This window comes from Maylandia zebra, linkage group LG16 (assembly GCF_041146795.1).
Source record: "Maylandia zebra isolate NMK-2024a linkage group LG16, Mzebra_GT3a, whole genome shotgun sequence".
In the NCBI taxonomy this organism is placed as follows: Eukaryota; Metazoa; Chordata; class Actinopteri; order Cichliformes; family Cichlidae; genus Maylandia; species Maylandia zebra.
The window spans coordinates 6,131,522-6,159,214 of record NC_135182.1 but is presented as its reverse complement, the minus strand read 5'-3'; the positions used below and the strand labels follow the sequence as shown (position 1 = coordinate 6,159,214).

Here is a 27,693-nt window from a genome sequence, read left to right as displayed (position 1 = left end):
CATACATAGTATTTATTATTTATAAAAAGTTACAATTAATAGTTTGTGGGTTTCTTTATTGCTCATTTCAAGCAAAACAAGCTTTGTGCGCTCGTTTGCCTTCTTTGGTCCTTCTAGGTCACCGTACACCACGGTCAGCGTGACTGTCAAGGTGGGCGGCGCAACAGAAAGCTTGTAAGTTAAGTTTTAGCTGGTGTCAAAACATTATAACGTTTCTGACATGAAGATTATAACTGTGATTGGCAGGTGAGCGAGATAACAATGTATTTTGCGTTGTAAAATGATGCAACAGTGCTAGCCCTGACCTATATTCATGAAGGTGAAACGAAAGTTGCTTTGTTGAATGAAAAACTGGTTGAAAGCTGTAGTTTGCAGTATCAGTGCATGTAATTTTATTTTGGTGACTGCATTGTGTGCATCATACTGTTGCTCACGACATAAACAGGACTGTTCTGAATGAACGCTTGTCTTGTGTTTTCAGTCAGAATGAATTTGTGAATAATCCTGTTTATCACGACAGCGTGAAGGTTTATAGCTGTGTGATTTTAGAGGCTTTAAATTGAACCTGTCTTCTGAACCCTGTTCATTAAACATGGCAGTGCCTCTGAAGTGACCTCTCTTAAACTTGCAAAGCAAGCACTGAACCTCACAGTTCTTCACTTATGTTGCCATACGTTTTAGGGGGTAATCTTTGTGTGTTAACATTGCAATAATATTCAGATGGATGGCGAAGGGATTGAGAAAACATTCACAGTGGATTTACACTTCACTTCTGGTTACATGTCAAAACATGACAGGAAGACAGGAAAATGAAGCTGGTGTCAGCAAGCAGACAGGCACACTGTCAGCACTTTACTGCTGTGTGATTTTACTGGACTTTACTGAAAAACAACATTCAGCCCTTGCTTTGATTTTGTTTTTTAAGTCTGCTTATTGGGGTTTATGTTTTATGTCTGTTACCATGTGATTTTCTTCCCTAGTGGGCTGATAGGCCGCTCCTGGGCTATGTTGTTTGTCAGTGGAGGCTACAATGTGAAGATCTATGACAACCAACCAGGACAGTCTACCAAGGCCATCACAGAGATCAAGTGAGTTCTACTGCTCAACTTAAAGACCCATCTGGGTTACACAGACAAACTTCTTCAGTCTTAACTGCATTATTATACCTCTATCGTCAACAGAAATTTGTTTTTAACCCAGATGTAATTCTAAGTAAAAACAAAAACACACACACACACACACACACACACACACACACACACACATATATATATATATATATATATATATATATATATATATATATATATATACATATACATATATCATCAAAAATATAAAAATATACATTACAGAAGCTAAACTATTGTCTGGTGCCTGCAAAACCTAAAGGAAACATTGACACTAAGGGCTTCTCTGCCCTGATGAGTTAGAGACAGTCTGTCTAAAATGTAACCTGTTCTTCCTTTCAGTGCTTACAGAGAAGACATATATGAATACCCCATGATCAGCAGTTGGCTCCTACTGTGAGCACATACGAATAAACACATGTTCACAGCCTGGCTATTAGTGGTTAAACATTACTGTGGAATGACGCTGAGTTTTTAATGAAAGTGCTGTAGAAAGTCACAGTGCCTTAAGCTATAAAAACCTTAATACCTTAATCTCTATACCAGTATTTCATGAATGTAACTCTCCCTCTAAGTCCATGCCACTACCTATCACTCAGCCCGTTGGAGACGTATTTGTTTATATGAACAGTAGAGGGTGTCACTGAATTAAATTTCAGGGGCCCTTTGTGAGTGATTTCCTGCTGAACAAGCTAGACTGCTCTCTGTTGTGTGCCCTGTTTTCATAAACCGTCACTTAGTCTAAATTACTTTAATTTTTTTTCAAAGGAAGATATCTTCCTGACTCATGTGATACAGTGTTATGTAACTGCCACATTCTGTAACATATTAAGAGAAGAGTTGAGTAAGAGCAAAAAGGTGGTGGTATGTACTCCACACCTTAAAAGTGTCATCACTGTTACTGTTAAGACAGCGTAACAGGATTTGCAGCAGACTACACGCTCTCCTTTGAAACCTGCACCTCATTTTAGGTTGTCAGACCGATCTATAAACCAGAATATTTATTGTTTTATTATTCTTTTCTGCACTAAAGGCCAAAGTAAAAAACATATGCCTCGTTAGAGAAATTTGCACAATACTCCAATACAATGCATACTTTCATACAGTCGGTGAAGTTGGTGACATACTCTACCCCCACTGAAACTGTGCTGAGTGTCTGAATCTTCTTTGCTGAGATGGAAATGTGTACAGAGCAGACACTTTAGAATCTCTAGCTTCTTTGTAGCAGCATCCATATTTGAAGCATTGTCTGCTTTGTGTTATATTAGAACCACTTCTTTTGGCTGATAATAACACACCTAACACATCTGTTCATTTCTTCCAAAGTCTTCATTCTACTACTACTTATATAATAAGCCTGTGGTAATGATTCTTTTCAAATTGAAAATGTCATGATAGAGGGCAGTTTGTTCATGCATTATGTGTGTGTGTTAACTGCAGTTTCTGTCCCTCAGGAAACAGCTGGTGGAGCTGGAGGAAGCCCACATGCTGCGAGGGGAGCTGTCTGCTGCGCAGCAACTTGCCCTTCTCAGCAGTTATGATGACCTGTCTCAGGCACTGGATGGAGCCTTCTTTGTGCAGGTAACACAGACCGCTGACAGAACAAATACATGCTGTTATATCTCGTTGGCCTAAATCGTAAAACCAGTGGAAACAACATTGCTCTCTGGTGATTTGTTTATTTTTTCATTAACCACTTGCTCCGTCACACACGTACGGACATTTGTTTTGTGGATGTTGGCAGACTTTGATGAAACACGGGGCTTCTCTTCACTGTGGTGTGGGTCTTTTCAAAAGTATGTGGTGTGTGACTCAGTGGAAACACTAGTTTTTGTTCATTTATTGGTTCACATAGTTTAAACAAAGCAGCATTAAAGGAATGGTTACTTCACTCTCAGGTCAATACGTTCTGGCTTTGTTATTACACATTTACCCCCCAAGGAGGGGCAGCATAATTTCATTTGACATATTCCGTGACATTCTCACGTCACATTTTGAACTTAGACTAATATCCCTAATCCCTGTCGTACATAGGGTTGTGATATCATACAGTAATATGGAGATGTTTTGCATAATAACACTTCAGTTCCTTCAGTTGCTTAACACGTGAATTCCAAACTTTTTTGTTTCTCTTCATTTACTAGGATAGCTTCATAGTATATCAGTGGTCAGTACATTACTGGGCAAAAAAACTAATGCATTTACTTGTCCTTATGGGTAAATGTGATTGCATTGTGATTTCAGAGTCACCTGAGATTTGTATACACCACATAAAAATAACTGCATCAACATAAGACACAAAGCACACACTGTATACAGACACCTTTACTCTTCTTCTTGGATCTTAAGGATGACTGTGGCCAGAACAGTTAGGCAACCTGTGTGTTGCTTGTGTTCAGAAGTTTGATGGCTTGGGAAGTAAAAGACAGTTTGGACCTGTTTTATGGGGGAACATTAGCACCATGCAGGTTTTAGTAGTTCAGTGGAGGAGTCAAATCCTCATATCACTCACAGTATTTGCCTTGCTCCATAAATAGTCCCGATAAATGCTTGCTGAGCTTGGTAATGCAGTTCCCGACATCTTACTAGAAATTGTTACTGTCCTTCTAATTGCTTGTTTTTCTGCACCTCAGAAGCATTTTAGAATCCACCTTAAAGGATAAAATGTCCTCAAAAATATGTTCTGTGCTGTCTCTCACTACACAAGCAGTCAGTCCAAGAGTTGCATTTCAGTCTGCCAGCAAACATAACTCCAAGGTACTTGTATTCAGTCGACTTAATAAAGGTGGGCAAGGATGATGGTGAGACTGGCTGGCCCTCTCTCAGCATGAAGAACATGGAGCCTCTATATAGAGGCACAGCTAGGAGGAGGAGAAGATGATGATTATGATGGTTGTTATGAGGTCAAGCCCTCTGAGCAGCTACTGTCAGTCCATCAGTGTGTGAACTGATTCTAATGGCAGCATGCACATATAGAGTACATGTCTGTCATAAAGGAGGTAAAACCGAGGTATAAATTTTTAACTCTAGGGATGATGAATATAATGAACCTGTCAAAAAATGAGTACTGAGAGTTCACACTAGTTTCTCTCTTTATTCGCGGTTCAGTAGCAAGGAATGTTTTAACGTTTGTTAAGCAACTCGTTTAACCTGATGGCTAAGTGGTTAGAGGACATATCACACACTCTTTCATGCTTTTAGCTACAAATTCATGGTTGGACACCAAGCTGGCTGGTTCTTTGCTGCGTGTCATTTCCCTGCGCTGCTAACTCACACTTTCTGTCTGTCACCAAAGGCAAAGTCATAGAAATATAATGGCTTAATATAATTGCAATAAAGGAATATGAACTGAGTAATATTGATTACTCATTTAAAAATAGCCCAGAATTAATCTGTTATTTATTACAGATTTAGTTGTTTACCTTGAATCAGAGCAGCTTTCTCAATGTGACCATAAGAATTTAGTCATTTGGCCAAAGTAAAATGCTTTCTAAAAACCTTGAACATTTCAGAACTCATACGTTTTATAATCTGTTGAGTTTTCCTCTTTCCTCCTGCATTGTTTGTCTTCGTTGCGTCACGATGCTCACCTCAGCCAGTCGAGTCTGATGGCTATGCTCCCTGAGCCTTGCTGTCAAAAAGAGACTTTTGATTTGTTTTTTTTCTTTTGTTCATTTCTGTAAAAATGTTCTTGAAGGAAATTGTTGAGACATCTACCATACAATGCAAAATGCTTCTAGATTCTTGCTGTTATTGCTATTATAAATTGTAAAGTGGAGCTTTCCTTTGACAAGAAAGTCAGATGGAGTTTGTTATAAGAAGTGTTGTCGTACTAATGAAAGACGTTTCATTAAAAATCACTCATCTATGTCAAATTATAAATGAGCACAAACACACAATCAACTGTGCTTATCTAAACACAGTCACAGTCACTTAAAATACAGTATGAAGTCAACCTTTTATGCCAGAAAAATGCTCGCCAGCTAGAAACTGCTAAAGTAGACAATGGAGCTCTTCTTCACAGTAGATGTGATCAGAGTGCACAGAGGCAGGTAGAGTCAAATAAAATCAATACTCACTGCGCTGAGTTCCTTCCAACAAGGAACAATTGTGGACTCAGGAACAGGGAAATGCTGCATAGAAATATGCAGTTTCCCGAGAGCACCGTTAGGTACATACGTCCTGATAGCATGACATCATCTGACCACCTGTAAGTTTCACTCTACTATTGATCTGGGAGAATATTTACGGGAGGCTTTATTAGTCACTTGGCTACAGATCAGTAACTTGCCTAACTGTTTTCTGACGATTAGTGTAAGGCTTGGTGGAGCAGTGGGAGCAGACGTGAAGGGCGCTTAAGCACTTAAGCTGTCCAGATTTCTTTATATGTTCCTTTCATGCACAGAAATAGGTTAGTGTGGCTTGTTTACAATGAAGTTTGGCCAGAACTGAAGAAAACTTGAGCTTTGAGAAAGATGCAGAACTGGAGACAAATGATAATGGGAATAGTCCAACTTACAGATGACTAGAAAGAGCTACTTTTGGCTGCTCCCTTATTCCCAAAGGTTTCGTCAGAGGAGGTAGTTCTTCATGTTTGATTTAGCAGATTTTTACAACCAGATGCTATCCTGACACAACGCCACAGGGATTTGTGTCTCTGTCAGGGGTCATACTGGAGGTCTTTTCCACATCAGGAAATGCCAAGTATTCACTTATTGGTGTTTCTTATTAGTATAAGTTAACATTTACACACATGAGCCTGACCTGTCATGAGCGTCCATTCTATTTAAGGAAACTGAGGTTTGAGGCCTGTGCTGTTCCTAGGACTCAACTCTGTTAAAAGACTCTGATGTTGTGCCTGGAATCACTCTTTCAGTTTGGGGGTTACAGCTCCCAACTCCTGTTGCCACTGGGACCACTTTGGACTTTAACAACTAAACTAAACTAAAAAAACAAACTAAAAAAAATAATATTGTCATTAGAATTAGTGTAGATTAGGTTATTGCTTGTGTTTTAGCACAAATCCTTTTAGCAGAGCCTTTCATTATAATGCGTATATGTGAGGTATACTGAGGTTGTTCAGCCAGTTTTTGCAGTTTTGTGTCCAGGATGAGAAAGATTGCAAATGAAGAGTACCGATTTTGAGAGTCACACCTTTTCATCACTGTGAAGTGACGTTAAGCAGGTAGTTTAAGAGCCAAACTGGTTTAATTTCCGTGTTTAAGGTGTTAACTGCATGACTTTTAACACATTTCCCTGAGTACATTCCCCAAAGCTGTGGACAGTGGTAGATTCAAGTTTAACACTAAGAAACAAATATTAAATGTTTCTTTATTGTTATGATGGTTTTGTCTTTGCTATTGTCAAAGAAAGGTTGACATCAGAAATTACAGAGTCAAAGCAGCAGTTCATCCAAATTATAGAAATTAATAGCTGTAATAAATAATTTGATTGTTGCTATGACTACATGTTCCATATTCAGTGGGATGCTTCACTGACTTTGGGTTGAGATAATGTTTACTTATAGCATTATAGAAAATAATATTTGGCTTTCACACCTTACCTGCGTTTATGTATTTTTTTGTTTTCCCAGGAATGTGTATTTGAGCAGCTGGAGGTAAAGCAAAGCATCTTCCATGACATGGAGCGTTTTGTGGGAAAAGACGTCATCCTGAGCAGCTCCACGTCCTGCCTAGTGCCCAGCAAAGTCTTTTCTAAAGTCCAGAATAGGAGTCGCTGCCTCGTCTCTCATCCGGTTAGTACTTCATATGCTCAGGCATTTCCAGGTACTGTGGTGTAAACTGTACACAGTGTGTTAACCTGCACGCCAGCCCATAATTCATCATCAGTCATCTACAGCCAGGTCTGTAAGTTTCCTCACAGTGATATGGTGCACAAACTCAGTGAGCTTGAAATGAAGCAATTAAAATGCGGTTAAGGTGTTGATATTGACCAAAAAAATTGCATTAATCATTAAGAATTACATACTTATTTTGTAATCCCTCCATTTTTACAGGCTCAAAAGTAATTGAGTGTGTAAATCATGAGCCCATTCATTGGCACCTGACTTGTTTTATGATTATGTTATGACAAATTAAGGAGATAAAAGGAATAGAGTTGAGTCCAAGTGTTGAATGAGTATGTGGTTGATGCTCAGTGGTGCTCTCAGTAAGGAGTCCAAAGACATGTCGATGCAAGTGAAGGAGGCCAACATTAAGCTAATAATCCCACTTCTCAGAGAAAAAGAAAAAGCTTTAGGAGTGGTAAAAAAAAACAATCTTAAACATTTTTAAAAAGAAGAAATCCTCTGACCAGCTCTGTAAAACAAAAGGCCCGAAAGAACATGTAGAAAACTTCAAGGGGATGATGACAGAATTTTTTCCATGATTAAGACAAAAACTTTCACACAACTAGCTAAGGCAAGAAAAAATCTCAAGTATCTTTGTCAAAAGCAAGAGAGGCCTTAATGAATGTAAATACAGTGGATTTACAGCAAGAGATAATGAAAAACCACTGTTTACGCTCAAGAAGACCACTTTAAACTTTGCCTAATTGTCTCTAATAAAGCCAGACTAGTTCTAGAAAAAGATTCTTTGAACCGATAAAACCAAGATTAACTAGTAGAAGAACAAAGGGAAGTGCATGAGGAAGGGAAGGCACAAATCATGATCCACACCATACCACATGATCTGGCAGGCATGGTGAAGGCCTGTGAATGCAAGCTACTGATTATTTCACAGTGGAACAAGTTAAATTTCAGTAAAGCTAAACAAAGAGATCTAGTTCGGTTGAATATGAGATTGGCAAAATCCAATTCACAAGGGATCACTCTGCATTTCTGATGAAACAGAGAAACTGAACAAACTTAATTACAAGTGGAGATGTAGCACAATGCAGGATTTTTCAGCAATAATCAACATTTTGAATGATCAATGCCAAATATGTATATAAGGACAGTTTTATAATTCAGATTTAAAATGGCACAAAATCACAACAACAGTCACATCAATACACTTTGAAAACCCCAACAATAAGGCAACCCTATGAGCAAGCACCTGGCAACAGTGGGAAGGAAAAACACCCTTTTAACAGAAAACAACCCCATGCAGAACCAGGCTCAGGGAGGAAGACACACTATAGAAGAAAGCCAAGTGAGCTGACAGCCATGAACTACATGAACCACACAGGGTCAATTGTGTGTTGACTGTCTGATAAATAGATTACCTTAACAGGGGTCAGGGTCATGACAGAAAAGAGGGAGAAGTTTGCGAACGAGGTTCGATTACTGAAGAGAAGCAGGGAAATGATGAGAGATTGAGACAGAGAAAAAACACTTTTGAACTGGGAAACGAAGGGATTTCATTGTGAAAAATGTGTGTAATTGCTAAATGGTTATGAAAGTATTTTTATTAGCCTTCTGACGTCTGACTTGTGATTGGTGACGAGGCTAACTCTGATTCTGTGTTTGGGAGAAAAACAAGAAGAACTTTCTTGTGGGAAAAAAGAAAATAGTTTTTTTTATGTGTGTCAGTTAAAATTATTTAGTTTGTTTCCTGATTGCCAAGAGAATAAGTTGGAGAACAATAAAAAAAAAAACCATACTTTCACAACAAAGGCTTGGGATCAGGATAATTACCAGTGACGAGTTAGACCTCACAGTTTTGAAATCCCTTCACCTAAAGCTGAAAGTCTAGACTTCAGTCACACCTTCTTTTGCTCCCATACTGAGGCAGATTTGTGAGTTTCCATTGAAGTACTAATGGATCTGGTTATATTTACAGGCTATCCCAACCACAATCAATCAATCAATCAATCAAAGTAAATGCATCACAACAAATTTCGCTTACAGTATACTATGAATAGCCAAACACATTAATGGGTCAGAACAGCTGAGCACTTTTGTTTATACAAAACATTGCACAAGGATTACATTAGACTTACATTTAGTTTATCCATGCAGAGTGTTTCTGTTTAGACCTGACCGTACTCCACAACATACTAGTGACATCTGTTTACAAAAACATTGAATGCTTTTGTTATGACTGGTTTATGATATGAGCACGCTACCAACAACATGACCTAACTGATGGAGGTAAACATGGTTCACCTGAACTCATGAGCCAGATGGACTTGTTTATAATTTTTATCTTCTAGCTGTTTCTCTCCCTGCGTTTCTTCTGCTTGCTCATGTGCTGTGGCAATGATGTTTTGAGGATATCAGTAAATCAAGCATGTATATCATGAGCTTTTCTAAATCATCAGTGGTAGAACTGTATCACTGTAGATGATTGCCTTCAGTGTATAAAAAGCCTTTTATGATCATTTTTGTCTCTCTAGATTGGAAAATATGAAAGCTGATTGTTTTGTGGTTGCTTTGAGCCAAAAAAATTAAAGGATTTCTAAAATTTCTGTAAAGACGAGTGGTCCAAAATCCCTCCTGAGATGTGTGCAAACCTGGTAACCAACCACACGAAACCTCTTACCACTGTACTCGCTAAGAAGGGCTGGCTAGTTCTAAGTCATGCTTTGCTTGGGGATCAAATTGTTATTTCACTCAATGACATTCAAATAAATTTACAATTTTTGTGTAAATTGAGCATTAAAAACAAACATAAAAATTAGAGATTGTTCAGTTTGCTATACGTGAGTAAACATGATATGCCCATCTTTAGACTAACCTTTGAATGCTACAGGTTTTGCTGTTGGAAAGCGGTGAGGTGGCTGCTTTTTAAATAACTTGTTATCATTGCCTAAAACAAGCTGGTGGTAAATGGAAGCAGCCAAACACATAGACTTTCTAGATATTTAAACTATGCAAACAGGTGGTTTGATGAAGCACTTTTGTTTCTGTAAATGCTGACTTTAAGAAAAAAGTGAGGGTCAATTAAAGGTCAATTTGCTTCACAGGTGGTGGAAGCTGGTGGAAACACCACCACTGGTGTAAACGGGCCAGATGGGGAGCTGTATAACCTATAGTTTACCACCGTGCTTAATTTCTGTCTCAATAAACATTTTTGCTGTCCTTAATGTGTCTAATCATTATCATCATTTTAGATTGTCAGTCTTAAAGCTGTAATGAGGATAGCGTACACTGTAGTAAGCTAACACCGTATCGAAGTGCTCTGTCATGCACTGAGATGATACTTTCACTGTTGGAGGACGATGATGAGGCAAAATCAACAGTTGAGTGTCCAGCTTTGTTTGTTAGTACTGCTTTCCTGAAAATTGTTACTTAAGAACAGATCCTACATATCAGTGAAGTAAACACAACATAATATGTGTTTGTTTTGCTCTCCCCAGGTAAACCCACCCTACTATGTAAAACTGGTGGAGCTGGTACCTCACCCAGAGACAGCAGCAGCCGTTATGGACACCACCCATGCTCTGATGACCAAGGTACAAATCTTACACAAAAGATTACACATTTCTGGGCCCTGTTATGCCCGAACTTGTTGGACAGATTTCAAAAGAAATCAGAATAACCAGTGGATTAAGAGCACGAGGAAGCCAAACCCCATGCTATGATTAGGAGACCAATACTGCTGTCATACTATGTATTAAGTGCTGGTGATAAGCCTAGCTCCTAGCTTTCTTTTCACATTAGTTTGACGTTGTTCTGGCCATTTTCAGTATTTGACAGTGTGTCACAGTCTCGAGTACAGCTGCTACACCACAAATCTTAACAAACAGTTTGTGATCATGTGAATGATTACATACTTTATTCCAAGCAAGTCTCAACAAGCTTGTTTTCTTAACATGAACAACCAGTGGCTTCCTGCAACTACTAAGCTTCATCAATGAAGCTGTATTATTCATAATTGTCTTGTAGAATCTTTTGCTGCGCTTGGCTTGACTTAACTGATTTCTCCTGACGCAGGTTGGCCAGGCACCTGTCCTTCTGAAAAAAGAGATCGATGGCTTTGCCCTAAACAGAGTTCAAGCCGCCATTATTGCAGAGTCATGGAGACTAGTTCAGGTTAGTGTTTTCTGGGCATGTGGGTGGGGAGTTGTGTTGAGGAGCCAGTTTTTCAAAGCACTACCAACTTCAAGCAAGGTTAGTCATGAATATGCTTTCATAACCTTTGTGTTCAAATGCAAGAAAATGCTCATAAATATATGACACTAACTGAATCTCCAACAAAAAAACCCTCATTGCTTTACTGCTGCATTGCTAAAGCTGACTTCTAGGTCATAATGACGAGTGTTTTTACTTGTTTTTACCTCTGGACAGGAGCGCCTCAGTCTCAGTCAGGTTTCATGTGGCTGCTGATGGTTTTGTAATAGAGGCAGGAAAGAGGAAGCCCTTGTCAGCTCACCTCTTCTATTATGTCCACAGTCTCCCTCTAAAAAGGAGCACAATGAGACTAAATGAGCTTTAGCCTCTGATGACAGGCACTATTACGTGGTCACTCACTGAGGAAAAAGCTTGAATGATAATGAGAGCGATGGGAATGGTGACAATCACGGCTGATGGAATGTTAACTTGAGACGTATACTGTGTTACCCGAACTGAATTCCCATGAAGAGTTTGATGTTGGCTTCAAATATAGAACCACAGACATCAGAAGCACCTTAAATGACCCCCTCCATTAAATAATGCAACATCAGATGCTTCCACATAGTTCTGAACTTTCACACGTCTTCCACGATTGTCTGTTCCAAATTTCTCGCTTTTGTTTTTTATGTCAGTGACTGTTGTTGTAGTAAAGGTGTCCTTAGTAAAGGACTGAATCTGTGCTTAGATTTATATAGTGCCTTTCCAGTCTTACTCAAAGCACTTCATTCTTTGCACTTCAACTACTTTTATCTTCCTCGCTTTCAAGGCCAAGTTAGAATCACCAGTCAACCTAACATGTATGTCGTTAGACTGTTGGAGGAAATCAGAGTACCTGACAGAAGCCCACGCAGCCACAGCAATGATGACAGGGGGGTGCTAACCACTACACCACCATGCCACCCATGGCTGAAGTGACAAAATAAAACTACATTTCCCAGGGTAGATGATTTAGGTTTAAAGGTCAGTTAGATATTTACATAAAAACTGTTTTCTAGTAAAGTAAAAGCAGCTGAAGCAGGCCCGCATTAGCTAGAAAACGATGATGTCAGACAGTGTTTGAGCTGAGGAACTTAAAAAGATGCACATCAGTCATCTTGTGTTAGATCCATTAATGCAACTAAATGCAATTCAGGCTTTCACTCAAAGTGATACATGAATGACATTAGAACCGACTTCCTAAGATAGCTGTTGGGACATGTTAAGCTGTCATCAATGGAAATCAGCAGAAATTAACAGCCGCTCTGCATTGTTGCTCACAGACCTGTTCCTGACAGGTGAGTAGGCAGCATTAGCATAGATTTAAAGCTACAAACCCATTAGGAGATAATACCAGGAGACATGGCAGTAGTTACTCAACTGGTTGCAACTAAAATAAAAATGAGTTGCCATACAGCTGAAATGGGTAAAAGGAAACTGGATAATCACATTTTGCTTTGTAATAGCAGGGGATTGGATGGATTATTAAAAAGCTGGCTCAGAAAGAGCAGAAATCTATTTTAAGTTACTTGCGTGACTTTGCACATGATTCAGATTTGTACACTTGAGAAAGACGTCTCTATGACATTAATGAAGGATAAATGCATTAGGAAAAATGTCTTCTTTAGTAAATTCGTAGGACTGATCTGTCTTGTGCATTTGTATGCTCGAAAAACATCAGTTGATTGCAGTTTACTGGTAACGTAGATGAAAAAGTGTGTGCTTGTTTATTTTGAGTCTGCACGAAATTGGTTTCATTTTATGTTGTTGCCAGATATTACCAGTTATTTAAATGGGTACACTAATAGTCTGTGCAAGACTGGACTGATTGATTGCCTTTATTTGTCGCTTGCAGTTGACCTGCAGCGAAATTGGACCTTTCCGACCATACATACAATACACAAACATCACATTGGGGAGACAGGTCAGAACAGGCAGCATAAAGAAAACAATGAAATGCATAACACAAAAGGGCAGTCGAGAAGGAAAAAGAAACTGTGTCCGGGACGCCGCAACTCTGCGCATCCAAAGCTGATCCGCCGTCTGCATCGGATGGCAGGTGTTGGATTCGTGGAGGGGGTGTGAGTGTGTATCTGTGTCAGTGTACATGTGTGCATGCGTGTGAGGATGTGTATCCTGTGTTCAGCCTTCAGAAAGTGTCGTTTTGCCCAATTAAGCAAATATAAACAGTCCACAGCCTACGCAGATGGCCTTGAGGAATCTGGGCGAGAGAGTCAGGGTAGAATTTTTTGTTGTTCTTGTCAACATCGTCCAGCTGGCACCGCTGAGAGGGGGGGAGCAGGTCTTAATGTCCATTACTGGTCCGGAGGTGTATCAATTTCCCGTTGAAGAGCCGTGAGCTTCTCCAAGACTTTTCACATATTGCTTCCATAGGAACAGTCTGAGTACTCACAGCCCCCCCAACGCTTCAATCATGGTGGCTAGCCTTGTGTGGTTTTGAAAAGCTGTAACTGCTTTCTTCAATTTCCGTGCCATTACTATGTTTATTTGTCATTTTTGAGGTTTTACATATCAGGAAGAGAAGCAGGCTTCATGATTTGCCTCACAACAGAGCTCGTTGTTTGTCACAGCTTTAGACTTTGAGAAGCTCTTAAGTGTTTGGATTGTTTTTCTTGCTTTGACGGTAGCTTTTTGGTTCAGCAATGATCCAAGAGGGCCTGCAGGCAGGTAAAAACCCTTGATTGTTCAGTCATTTTTAAGCCCAAGACCGTGACACTCCCTGCTGAGAATAACGTATTCTCAGAATTAAAACCTCCAAGTCATACTTCCACGAAATGCAGCAGAAGCCACTCTTGTGCCTCTGTGCCAGCTGTATTGCAACATCTGTAACGAAGCATGTGAAGTTCATAATTTTACACAGAACTGTGGCAGCTCAGACTTGTACCTAAATGATATTCTTTATTGTGTGCACATCACCACCGTGTGAGAGGCGAATGCCCCACCTCCCCACCCCAAGGGCACCCTTAGACCTTAGCTGACAAAAATGCCACACTGCTGTTAAAGGTGTTGCTCTATGGAGGCCTATCTCCCCCCACCACTCCCCCTGACGCCCTCAGACATTGGTGCATTTTTGGTTCTTGGTGTCCAGGGCTGCGCGCTCAGGTATGCACCGGGACACTCCCGGTGGCTGCTTGTCAGGACCTGGCACCTGTGGGTCGGTCGGGCCCCTTCGGGGGGTGGGGTGCCCTCGGCCTCTGGGCCTGGGGCTCGGTCACTCTGGCACAGCTGGATGCCGGCGGAGCTCACGGGCACGTTACTGCAACCCCCTCTGGCTTCTGCTCCGCGGCTGCTGGGTGACCCCTCATTTGGGGCTCTCCTCAGCTCTTTCCGGGAGAGTGGCATGGTTGCCCCTCTGTTGGTTTTCCTTGGACTCTTGCACTCTGAGGGTTTCTGGATGTCTGGAGCCTGGATCTCCTCCATACCTGCTTCATGCCCTGGAGGACGGGGCTGTGGCTCCCCACACCCTCTAGCAGATCGTTACATGAAGGAACTGTTTGAATACAAGCGCGTTCATGCTCACAGGTTTACACACGGGTGCTCACAGACACAAACTACACCCTTTTTGGCTCCTACCTCAAAGCACACTGTGCGCTGTCGATCTTACATGCTGCACAATAATATACAATATTTAGTATTTACTGTTATATACACATGGATTATCGCGATGATGTTGTTTATTATATTGCTCTCTTTCTTGCTTCTTTTCTTTTCTTTTTTCTCTCTCAACAGGTGATCCAGGTGATTGATATATATATATATATATATATGTGTGTATTTTTTGTCCCCCCACCTCTTTTTTGTTTTGTGTCCTTTATCACCGTTGATTTTTATCCCGGCTGTTTTTCCTTCCCTCCCTCTCTTTCTTTCTCCCTTTCCCTTCCCCCAGTCATGTCTGTCCCGTATGTAACAACTGAAAATAAAATAAAATGAACAATAAAAACAAAGGTCAATCAAATGGACCGATACGGTAAGGCCGGGATGGTCCACTTGGTAAAGTAAATCTGTTGGGCATCTTTCTTGGCCTTTAGACAATAATTCTGATGGCAAAGGAACCAAACGGGACAGGCGGGGGAAAAAAAGGTGTTGCTCTTGCTTTCGAAAGAGCGCCCAAAGTTTATCGCAAAGCAGCCTGTTCACAGTAACATTGTAATGAAAAACGATGCTTTCACACATCCAAAATGATTTTTGAATATCTAAATAACAACAAAGAACATCCATTCTCTTCTATTTATTCAATTCAGAGCCGCAGAGGGACTAAAGCCTATGTCACAGAAATGAAAAATAAAGCAAAATGGAATGTCCGATGTACTGAAATATATAGAAAAGGAATAATTTTTTTTTTTTAATGAGTGTACGTGATGTGTTGGTTGTATGTTTGTTGTTTGGTTTGACATACTGCGAATCAATTTCCCATCAGGGACAATAAAGTTACCATTGACCATACCATTGACCACTGACCATTAATTTTGAATGTCTAGAAACTGAGCCTCTCAACAGCCAGTGTTTCTGTTCACATGTCGCTTTACTTTTAGACTTAACTAATTTACAGAAATGCAAAAAATAGAGAAGATAGATGCTATTTTTAGCTGTATTTATTTTGATTTTTTTCACAGCAGACTTACATACATTTTCAGTTTACACACACACACACATACATACATATATATATTAGGGGTGTCTAGGGGTGCAACGATACACAAAATTCACGGTTCGGTTCGATACTTTGGTGTCACGGTTCGATATTTTTTCGATACAAAAAATGTTCATGCTTTTTTAATTTGTCATTTATTAAAATTATAAATATATATTTTAACTCAAACGTACAGTTTTTAAATTTAATGTTGCTGAAACAACAAAGGGATAAAATAATAAATCTATCTGATCGAGAAATCACTCATCTTTGGAAAAGAGAGTTTATTACAGAGGAATGGCTCTTTCCAAAATAAAAGCTATACTATACACTTCTTCTGGAGTATATTCCCATAAGGAGAATCCTGTGCTAACGGCTGTCTAAATGACTCGGGTAAAGTTTGTAGCATGCGTGCTTGTTGTTTTTGTCTGCTTCCACTTGTCTTTGCACTAGGATGATGTCGGAGTAAATGTGCAGTCATATTCGTTGTGTTCCCACTAGTGCTGTCAGCGTTAATCTGAAATGACGTTAACGCCACAACACGGCAAATCTCCGTTAGCGAGCTACCATGGATCGCCCTGTGCGTGGGGCTGGACGGCGTCAACACGTTAACGAGCTAACTGCGCTAACGCAGTAGTTCCCACCCATGTAATTGAGCATTGCGTGGCACATGCGACATACTGTTTTACTTTGGTCCATGACGCGCTTACCTTCAGGGTCATATTTCGCTGAAGACCAAAATAGTTCCAAATGCCAGATATGAATGAGGGTGGGGGAGGTTCAATTTGCCATGTTTTAACGAGCTTAGCTTCTGTCTTGCTAGCTTGCGCTGCGCTCAGTGGATCTGCGCTAGACAGTGCAGCCTAGGCGGAGTAGTCGAACGCAGATCCACTGAGCTCTCAACACAGACATCATCGTCAGAAGAAAAGTTGATGAAATAAATTTAAAATTTTGTATTGTTCGATACATATGCGTACCGAACCGAAAGCACTGTATCGAACGGTTCAATATCGATACGAGTATCGTTGCACCCCTAATAAATATATATAAAACACCCAGCACGCCCCTGCGTGCGGTTTATCCTTCAAGCTCGGGTCCTCTACCAGAGGCCTGGGAGCTTGAGGGTCCTGCGCAGTATCTTAGCTGTTCCCAGGACTGCGCTCTTCTGGACAGAGATCTCCGATGTTATTCCCGGGATCTGCTGGAGCCACTCGCCTAGCTTGGGAGTCACCGCACCTAGTGCTCCGATTACCACGGGGACCACCGTTACCTTCACCCTCCACATCCTCTCGAGCTCTTCTCTGAGCCCTTGGTATTTCTCCAGCTTCTCGTGTTCCTTCTTCCTGATATTGCTGTCATTCGGAACCGCTACATCGATCACTACGGCCGTCTTCTTCTGTTTGTCTACCACCACTATGTCCGGTTGGTTAGCCACCACCATTTTGTCCGTCTGTATCTGGAAGTCCCACAGGATCTTAGCTCGGTCATTCTCCACCACCCTTGGGGGCATCTCCCATTTTGACCTCGGGACTTCCAGGTTATACTCGGCACAGATGTTCCTGTACACTATGCCGGCCACTTGGTTATGGCGTTCCATGTATGCCTTGCCTGCTAGCATCTTGCACCCTGCTGTTATGTGCTGGATTGTCTCTGGGGCATCTTTACACAGCCTGCACCTGGGGTCTTGCCTGGTGTGATAGACCCCAGCCTCTATGGATCTTGTACTCAGAGCTTGTTCTTGTGCTGCCATGATTAGTGCCTCTGTGCTGTCTTTCAGTCCAGCTTTGTCCAGCCACTGGTAGGATTTCTGGATATCAGCCACCTCCTCTATCTGCCGGTGGTACATACCGTGCAGGGCCTGTCCTTCCATGATGGTTCCTCGTCTCCCTCCTCTTTCTTGGGTTTCTGCTGCCTGAGGTATTCACTGAGCACTCGGTCAGTTGGGGCCATCTTCCCAATGTATTCTTGGATGTTCCTTGTCTCATCCTGGACTGTGGTGCTGACACTCACCAGTCCCCGGCCCCCTTCCTTCCGCTTAGCGTACAGCCTCAGGGTGCTGGACTTGGGGTGAAACCCTCCATGCATGGTAAGGAGCTTTCTTGTCTTTATGTCAGTGGCTTCTATCTCCTCCTTTGGCCAGCCTATTACCCCAGCAGGGTACCTGATCACGGGTAGGTGTTGATGGCCCGGATCTTGTTCTTACCATTCAGCTGACTCCTCAGGACTTGCCTGACCCTCTGCAGGTACTTGGTGGTTGCAGCCTTTCTAGCGGCCTCTTCATGGTTCCCATTTGCCTGCGGGATCCCCAGGTACTTGTAACTGTCCTCTATGTCTGCAATGTTGCCTTTTGGTAGTTCAATCCCCTCAGTTCTGACTACCTTCCCTCTCTTTGATACCATCCGACTACACTTCTCCAGTCTGAACGACATTCCAATGTCATTGCTGTATAGCCTGGTAGTGTGGATCAGTGAATCGATGTCTCGTTCACTCTTGGCATACAGCTTGATGTCATCCATGTACAGGAGGTGGCTGACAACTGCTCCGTTCCGTAGTCGGTATCCGTAGCCAGTCTTGTTAATGATCTCACTGAGGGGGTTCAGGCCTATGCAGAACAGCAGTGGGGACAGAGCATCTCCTTGGTAGATCCCGCACTTGATGGTGACTTGTGCTATGGGCTTGGAGTTGGCCTCTAGTGTTGTACGCCACATCCCCATTGAGTTCCTGATGAAGGCTCTTAGGGTCCCATTGATCTTGTACAATTCTAGGCATTCCAGTATCCAGCTGTGGGGCATTGAGTCATAGGCCTTCTTGTAATCAATCCAGGCAGTGCACAGGTTTGTCAGTCTGGTCTTGCAGTCTCGGCTGACTGTTCTGTCTACCAGTAGCTGGTGTTTTGCGCCTCTGGTATTCTTGCCAATTCCTTTCTGTGTCCCGCTCATGTATTGACCCATGTGCCTGTTCATCTTAGCCGATATGATGCCTGACAGGAGCTTCCATGTAGTACTGAGGCAGGTTATTGGTCGGTAGTTGGAGGGGGCCGGTCCCTTCTTGGGGTCCTTGGGGATCAGGACCGTCCGACCTTCGGTTAGCCATTCTGGGTGTCTCTCGTTAACTAGCAGCTGGTTCATTTGTGCTGCCAGACGCTCGTGGAGTGCAGTCAGCTTCTTCAGCCAGTAGGCGTGAACCATGTGTGGCCCTGGTGCTGTCCAACTCTTCATACTGGAGACCCTTTCTTGGATATCTGCCACTGTGATGGTTACTTGACAGCAGCTGTCAAGCACGGTGATGGAGGGCTTATTTTGCAGTCACAGTCAATGCTCAGGGTTTTGTCTTCACCCTGCTGATGGGTGAGCATCATGGACACCCAGCTTATTTTAGTAGGCGTGGTCTATCTCGTCCAACCTAGGTTAAGATCTTGAACGAGGTAGTTTGAATATCAGTGACCTAGATGTCAGAGGTCAAGTTTTCTGAAAATCTTGTGAACATGATAATTTGAGAAAGACATCACCTAGGATTTTCATATAGGTACCATACATTTTTCAACAGCCTGAAACTCAACTGCAAAAACGTATAATTCTTTTAATACAATTTAAGTGCCTTTAAAATGTCATTACTACATGAGAAACCTTTGCTTACCTGAAATAGTGAATCCACCTCTGTAATTGCTGCTGGCTGCACCAAAACGTTCCTTTACGCCATGCATCAGAGGCACGCCATCCACAATACTGCTCGACAAAAATAATGAGTTGTGACGTCTACAGTCATTTGGGAGTGTTTATCACTCACCTAAGGCACTGTTATACTTAACTAAACGATGTGACATACAAATCACCAAACATGAATGGTATTTGATGAGACAATTACTCAAAGTTCCTGCAGTACACGTACATGTACATAGCAGGACAGAGCAGGTAATCACTTACAACAAATTGATGTATTCTAATAGTTTATTTCATTACAAAATACATTGGAGCAGGTGCCAGTTTGGGGAAGCTGTTTCGTGCACCAATGTCTTGAATAATGTGGCCGAGATGGACGTCACCGTTTCGCCTAATTGCATTTTAATGTATGTGGCTAGAGACCAATTGTATATGTTGTACGCCTTATAAGTTATCATTAATTTAAGGATCAGATGTAGTTCTTTGAAACATATGATCATTTAACATTTGTATGGCCCTGTAGCATCATCTGTTTATTGAAAATAAAATTCGAGCATGTAATGGATATTTTCCCACAAATGTCAGCAACACAACTAATCTCCTCCACTTATAGTACTGTTTTTCTTTTATAACCATTCACTAAAATAAACACAGTTTCTACCAAGTTACATGCACACGCACACAAAACAGCTCAGTTTGATGTTTCAAAGCAGGGACTTCATCAGGTGTTCTACTTAATGTGTAAAAAATATCTATTTACTGTATTCTTCCTCAATAAATCAAAGCTGTACAGAAGTTCAGCATTAAGCATCAAAGCCTTTGGCCTGACAGTGGTCTTGTGATCTTTCTTACATAACAGGGACCTGCCCTCAACCTTTGCAAACACACACACAAACACACACACAACGAGAGAGAGAGAAAAAGAAAAGAAGTCCTTGAGTCGAGGCCAGAGCTGGAAAGCAGAGTGGCTGAGAAAGCAGCTCGTAGCCCCCAGTGATTACAGTGGAGAGAAGACCCCACCCACCATCCCACTTTGCTCAGATAACAGGCTCGTTGTTGGACGCAGGACCCAAACAAAGACGACCCTGTCGCCTCTCCTCTTGCTCACCATAGTCTCTGTATCTGGGCTTTGATTTCCTCCATGGTTGGCCAACAGGTATCTGTAAACCAAAGTTACCTGACCCATTCTCAGCCAGCTTCCCCTCTGTGCACAATCCTGAGGACACAGGATTGGCTGAATAAGGAAACTTTATATAGCTGGAGTGGCCTGATGGGATCAAAGGGAATTTGGGTTTTCCAGAATAATAGGGAGTTAAAAAGTCATGACTTTGTTGAATTGCTAGGGAAAAGTGTGTGTCCTTCGTATATACTTAACTGTCCCGCAGTCTGTTAGGTAACCATGACCATGATGAACTCAGTAAGAGAAAATACTTAACATGTGGCTCAAAGTTGACCTGCTAGATGTGTGAACTCTCATTACAGATAAACAGATACAGACAAAGAAACAGTTTGACTCCAGAGCTGCTGTTCTGGGATCAGTTCATCAGCAAATATATCCAGAAAACAAAGGGTACAAAACGAATGAATATTATCAGTCGATTCAGTGAAATTAATGTAACTGTTGTTTTTCTAACTTGCGTCATTAGGATGGTGTTATCTCGGTAAAGGACATCGACCTGGTGATGTCAGAGGGACTAGGAATGCGTTACGCCTTCATAGGTCCCATGGAAACAATGCACCTCAATGCACCTAAAGGTAAAATTTCCTGGTTTGTATTCTTTGCTCACATATAAAAACACTAATTCTGGTTATTTTTTAACTGAGTTTAAGATACTTTGAGCATGAATTTTATATAGTTGAACCAAAGACTTGATGATGTGTTTGTTCTGTTCAATTCTCACAGCAAAATCATTCATTTTTACCAAAAAGCCTTTCTTCATAAGGGAAAAGGAGTTCATAAAATGTCTGTTTATGAAGAGGAAAGTATCATTTATCCAGCACAGTTTCAACTGTGCGGTGTCCAGTTTCAATTAAGATAAGATAAGATAAGATAAGATAACTCTTTATTGTCATTGCACAGTCATACATAGTACAGTAGTACAAGGAAATTGGAAAACTGTCCTACGTCGGCACTACATATAACACAACACGACACGATATGACACATCACAACGCAACAAACAACACAACACAGTATATTAACTTAGTATAAAAAAGAAGAATAAGTGTATGTGTATTGCACACTGTTATTATTGCACATTAATTATTATTGCACCTTGTTATAAATATAAATATTATTATTGTTATTATTTTAAACATTGTTACCTCCCCCCTAAAAAAGCCCAGGGAGGTAGCCAGTCAGGTCAGCCAATCTGCCAATCAGAGTGAATGTACAAGCCATGTATGCTGTGGAAAATTACTGGAACTAACCAAAGCACAGGCTTTTGAGCATCAGCGACTGCAGTAAATGAGCACAGAATGCCTTTGACTGAGAGTAATGAATTCACCGCTTACATGAAATTTTCAAAGTGGCACAGCGTTTCATACGTGTCGCTGCACAAAATACATGTAGTGTACCACACAGTGACATCTCTTTGTGTGTCAGAGAGAGAATGAAACCTCAGCTAGATGGAGAATATCAGAGGTGAGTGTGAAACCCAGAGTAACCCTGACTGTGTACACACACACACACACACACACACACACACACACACACACACAGTGTGCACTTTGGCTGAACAAAGCAGTCTTTTGATGGGTAGCGATGAATGCGCTCCCTCACACCAGTCATCCAAAACTCACAGAGCTCACCTCGCAGCCTTCAGACCAGGTGCCAGCTCTACCTGTAGTTACAGTACTGAACTTCTTACTGACTTTTTTTTCTGTTCAGGAAGCATCAGATTCTCAAAAGAATGCTCAGACCTACCCCTGTTGTGTCTTCAAGTCTTTAGATCAGTCCCATCAGATACCGGAGCACTCAGGCTCCCTGTCTCTGTCTGCGCTACCTAAATTTCCTTGCTTTTGTAAACTGTGTGCGTGCACACAGGAGATGCCGTTGTTCTTTGAAGGAATCATCCACTACAACTAAAACCACTGCCTGCAGAAGAATGGCTCATCGATGCATATGATGTATTCAAATATTAATGCAATTTCACAGAAAAGAGCATTAGAATGATGTCTTTTTAAAACACTATCTAGTAAGGGCAGCTTGTCCAACATTCAGCTGACCATGCACAAATTGTTTCATTAGTGTAAAAGTACAGCTAGCAGTGGTAGGTACCGCAAATGGGTGGAAGACAAGTTGCAAACTGGGTGATGTTATGTCCCATATGGAAAAGGAATAGTAAAAACATATATGATTTACTCATGAAAGTGGCCACTTTCTCATTACTTTCATATATTTTTTTAGTAAGTATCCAAAACATACAAGTTTGATTATATAATTTTTCAAGGGATCTTATATCTGTTTTCACTCTTGTATGCTTTTCATACAAGTTTCATACAAGACAGTTACAAACTTTATAAGATTTATATATATATCTTTTCCATATGGGGTAGTTTGCTTCATTTTCAAGGACTGCTGCTGTTATCTGATTGGAGTTACAGTGGTAACATTAGTGTCCCGTCTTTTCTTCAACTGTACAATTAGCCGTTGTGTAGGGGCACAGGGAATAGGGCTCCCTGTTTAGTGAGGCTTTACATAAAAAGATATATAAGAAAAAATTCAACAATAACAGCTAAAGCTTATTTGGGAAAAGAAATAAAGCAAAGGGACTGAAATAACACTAAGATTTTCCTCCCACAGAGGGTGTTTGGTTGAAGGTAGATGATAGTTATCACACTGTCGTGCCACATTAACGTGTCCCACTAGGCTTTATGTAGACAGTAAGCGTTTTCTAGCTACCCCGTTGTCACATGTTGGATATAAACCTTATTTCCCAAAGAAGTATTACAAATATAAACATTCACCATATGTTTTCTGGTCGTTGAATAAGGCTCCACTCTTTGAAAATGTGTTGAAAGAACTATTTAAAACTGAGCCCCCTGATCCACCTTAATAACAACCTCATGTGAAGTAATGTAGGCACATCTGTTCTCTTCCCCCCCCCCCCCCCCCCCCCCTTGCACCACACTTGCATCTCTCTGCTCAAATAAGGTTTTAAAACTCTAGTCTTCACCTATTCACCTACTACGCTTATCACAGGAATGTCAACAAACCATACTGCTGGCCCTCTTTATGATATGTTAAGCCCGGTTGTTGTCATTGTTATGGGACCTGTGTTTCCTCTTTGATTGATCATTAACTGTGAGAGGTGCTCCTTTTTCTGCGTCCAATCTAGGACACACTACTATATATTTTATCCACAAACATTTGGTTGCAAGCTAGATAACCCAGCAAGCTCATGACATGAACTCTTATTAGAAATAATGCCTGCTGGTATTTTAGGAGAGAGTAGCAGTGAAATTGTACAAACTGTCAGTTTATAGAAAAATAAATCCAAGATCTCTTTAAACTATTATAGGTAGTAGCATTATATACATTAATGACATGTTATTTAGAGGGCAGTGAATACTGCTTCCCATTTCATATACATGGTATGATTTTCATACTGCATAACCTCTTGGTCTCAGGCATTAGTCACATCCCACATTTTTTTTTTGTAATGACAATATTTTATTAATTATTCTAACCCTAGTTAGATATAGGGATCTTAATTATATAGCTCCCCCATTTTATTACTTCTGTGAGTAGTAATGTATAGTTGAAGTACGAAACGTCCCTTACAAAACCTGCAAACTTTTCTGTTTCTCTGTCCAGAACTTTCATCATCACACTTAGTAGCTACTAAACGTTCGCTATTGCCCTGAGTGCTTTGTTTCGTAGATTTTTACAGGCTTTAAGCACAGAAACCTCACTCAGTAAATCTTCTGATCTTCAATCAGAAGAAAGCTTAAAGGGAGGTGGAAATGAGGTTAAATAGATTATTTCTCACATTGGCTGAACCTCAAGTGCACCAAGGCCTAGTAAAATAGCATTATTTAGAACTGTGAATCATGCAAAGCTGTTCTAATAGAGTCCAAGAATAAGATTGTGGAGCTGCAAATGAGCATAGCAATCCACTTTAAACAACAACGTGTAATAACGCTAAACAAGGGGCTGGTGTTAGACATTTCCACTGGCATATACATACATGTAGCATACTGGATACTACCCAGTCCTTATAAATACACTATTAAACTGAAGCTTGTAGTAGCAGGCTTCACAAACCCATTTATTTTAAACTTTCACGACAAGTCAGTCAGTGATTAGCCAAAATGCAGTCTGCCTACATCACAAATGAGTCACTATAGGTTAATAAATGAGAGAACAGCTTCAATGAACAGCGCTAAAAGTTAAATTAACACAGAAAGTGTCAAAGCAGGATCTAACTGTTATTTATGAGATATTTAACATTGAGAAAGAGGAAACTCATTACTTAATATTACTGGTTCTGAAGCACTGAGATAGCAGCCCTGCAAATGAACACAGAAATATAGAGGAGCTAGCATGTGCCATTTCTCAAAATATCAAGCATGTGTCAAACGTTCAAACCAGCAGAAGGAAAGCATTTAGACAAAAACAAATTGCCAGTTGGCACCGCAGCCGCACCTATGCCCATCCCCTCACAATCTAGAAATACATGTTTCTTTTTCTGTTTGCAATTACATCACTTTCACTTTGTGTGACATTACTGTCTTTGAATCTTTGTGGTATTTTAAATAAAGATGATCTACATTCATTGTTTGGAATGATGATCGACATGGACTTCCCCATCACTGAACAGCTGTGTCCTCCCCACAGGTTTGGAAGACTACATGAGCCGATATAGTGAAAATATAACAAGGATTCTGTCTTCCTTTGGGCCTGTGCCGGACTTCTGTGGTGAAGCAGCCAAGAGCGTCATTAATGTAAGTGTGATGGTTACAGAGTTGTGTTTACAGTGAAACTTTCTCTCAATAAATACACTCACTTATGATGTAGTGTACATATATATATATATATATATATATGATAAATAAGCAAAGCAAGACATTTGATGCAAACGACATGTGAATGGCAGGAAATGTTTCTCCATTATCTGTATGTATCATTAAGCATTAATGGTGCCTTCACAGATGTTATGCACACCAACAGGTTTTGATTATGTGTGTGTTCTTAAATTGTTATTTTTCTCTTTAGCTACACAGAATTTAGTGTCTGTGATTTCCAAAAAGTATTTCAGTTTTTGGTTCAAGGAGCACTTTTCCACCTTGGACCAGAGAAGCTGTCTAAATTTCTGGATTTTGCGTGCTGCAGCATCAGAATTTGGTTTTCCAGCATATCACAAAGCTCAGATCATCTCAAGCTGGTTTCTTGAACATGACATTGAGTTCACTGTGCTTAAATGACCTCCACAGTCACCAGATCTCAATCCAAGAGAAGACCTGTGGGATGTGGTAAAAGGGGACATAGATAGATGTGCTGCTGACAATCTGCAGTAATTGTGTGATGCTGTCATGTCAGTATGGACCATAATATCTGGTTAGTGTTTCGATACAGTGAAAAAGAGGGTCCTTGTTTTTCAGGGGTGTTCTTGAGACCTTGCAGTGTTTTAATAAAGTGCCACCTGAGCCCCCAAAGAGCAATTCAGTATTCAATAGGCTCCCAAGATTTTTTTAAATAAAAAAAAAAATGTTTGTTAATTCAGATCAAAGACACGGAATGTCTATATTAATATACATATCTTAATTTATTATTTTCTTCATTATTTATTGTGTGTTTAGTTCTGGATGACTGAAATTCAGCAGTTTCTACTCACCTCTGAGCCATAAAGCTTTCTCCTAAGTAGAAATTAATTGGTCACATGCTGTCACAGGCGGTTAATATGTTAGCCACAGAAGGTCATCTTGTAAGGACACCCTGAGCTGGAGCATTAAATAGTTTAAGGTGGACTCGTTTGCCTTCTGTGATCACGAGAACAAGGGCAGCACTGCATGCACATTGATCTGTGCAAGTGTCGGCCCTGGATGTCACTGTTTCAAAGCTAAGACGTTATTAAAAGATTATGATAAATGGCCCGTATTTGTATAGCGCTTTACTAGTCCCTAAGGACCCCAAAGCGCTTTACACATTCAGTCATCCACCCGTTCACACACACATTCACACACTGGTGATGGCAGCTACATTGTAGCCACAGCCATCCCGGGGCGCACTGACAGAGGCGAGGCTGCCGGACACTAGCGCCACCGGGCCCTCTGACTACCACCAGTGGGCAACGGGTGAAGTGTCTTGCCCAAGGACACAACGACCGAGACTGTCGGAGCCGGGGCTCGAACCGGCAACCTTCCGATTACAAGACGAACTGCCAGCTATTGAGCCAGGATCGCCCCAAAAGGATATTTAGTTTAGCTTTACGGCTGAGAAGCTTTATTTTAAAATGAACCTACTGTTAAAAATTAGAGACTGTTCATTTTTTCTCAGTGAGCAAACGTACAAATTCAGCAACTGAGAAAATAGTTATTTCCCCCACTAGACATGTCCGAAGTCCTAGATAGCAACCATTCCACTTTGCTCACCTAGCTTTTCCTTCTGTGCCGTCCACAGGAGATGTACGAGCTCATTCCCTGTGACCAGCAGCATCTGGCAGCCAGGCAGGAGAGGAGGGACCAGTTCCTCATGCGTCTGGCCAAGCTGAAGAAGGACTAATAAGCTCAGGGTCCAAACTCAAGAAAAACAACTTAATTAGGTAGAAATGTGATTGTTGAGTTCAACATGTAATGAAGACCTTTTTTTCTTTAAACAGGCATACCTTGACTGAAAAGCAGCACTTTTTTAAAATGAGTAATGATCAATCTTCCTTATATGATGAGTACTAGCAGTATTAGAACATAACTCTGGATTGCTACTCCTTATGAATACAATTTTAACCGGTCTTTTGTTTTTTCTAAATCTACAGCACGTTTTAACTTTTACTCTACATCTTGGTTACAAAACCGACTGTGGTAAAATGTGAAAAACAATGATCTCATTCAGCCACATTAATGGTCTCTTGTGTAAACAAATTTCTTGAAAATGTGAATCAGTGTTTTGATTAATAAAAAAGAACACAATAACGCATTTATGTAATTGTTTTGATAGCCACACAACAGAAAGAGATGAGTGTTTTTGTGATCCTGATAATGAGGAGAAATTAAATAATG

General features: G+C 40.8%; 1 protein-coding gene across 2 annotated transcripts; it reads left to right on the top strand.

The window, feature by feature from the left end:
• The first annotated feature begins 18 nt into the window (after positions 1 to 18).
• cryl1 (crystallin, lambda 1) lies at positions 19 to 27,610 on the top strand. 2 transcript variants are annotated; one of them, XM_076874619.1, is made up of 9 exons: positions 19 to 174; positions 981 to 1,088; positions 2,585 to 2,711; positions 6,724 to 6,885; positions 10,431 to 10,526; positions 11,008 to 11,106; positions 21,120 to 21,228; positions 25,316 to 25,422; positions 27,098 to 27,610. In XM_076874619.1, exons 2-9 carry the CDS (start codon positions 1,006 to 1,008, stop codon positions 27,197 to 27,199), a joined length of 885 nt encoding a protein of 294 aa, XP_076730734.1. In that variant the 5' UTR covers positions 19 to 174; positions 981 to 1,005; the 3' UTR covers positions 27,200 to 27,610. The 2 variants fall into 2 exon arrangements, with proteins under 2 accessions (XP_076730734.1, XP_076730733.1); XM_076874618.1 differs by having other exon boundaries at positions 25 to 246.
• The last annotated feature ends 83 nt before the right edge of the window (positions 27,611 to 27,693 follow it).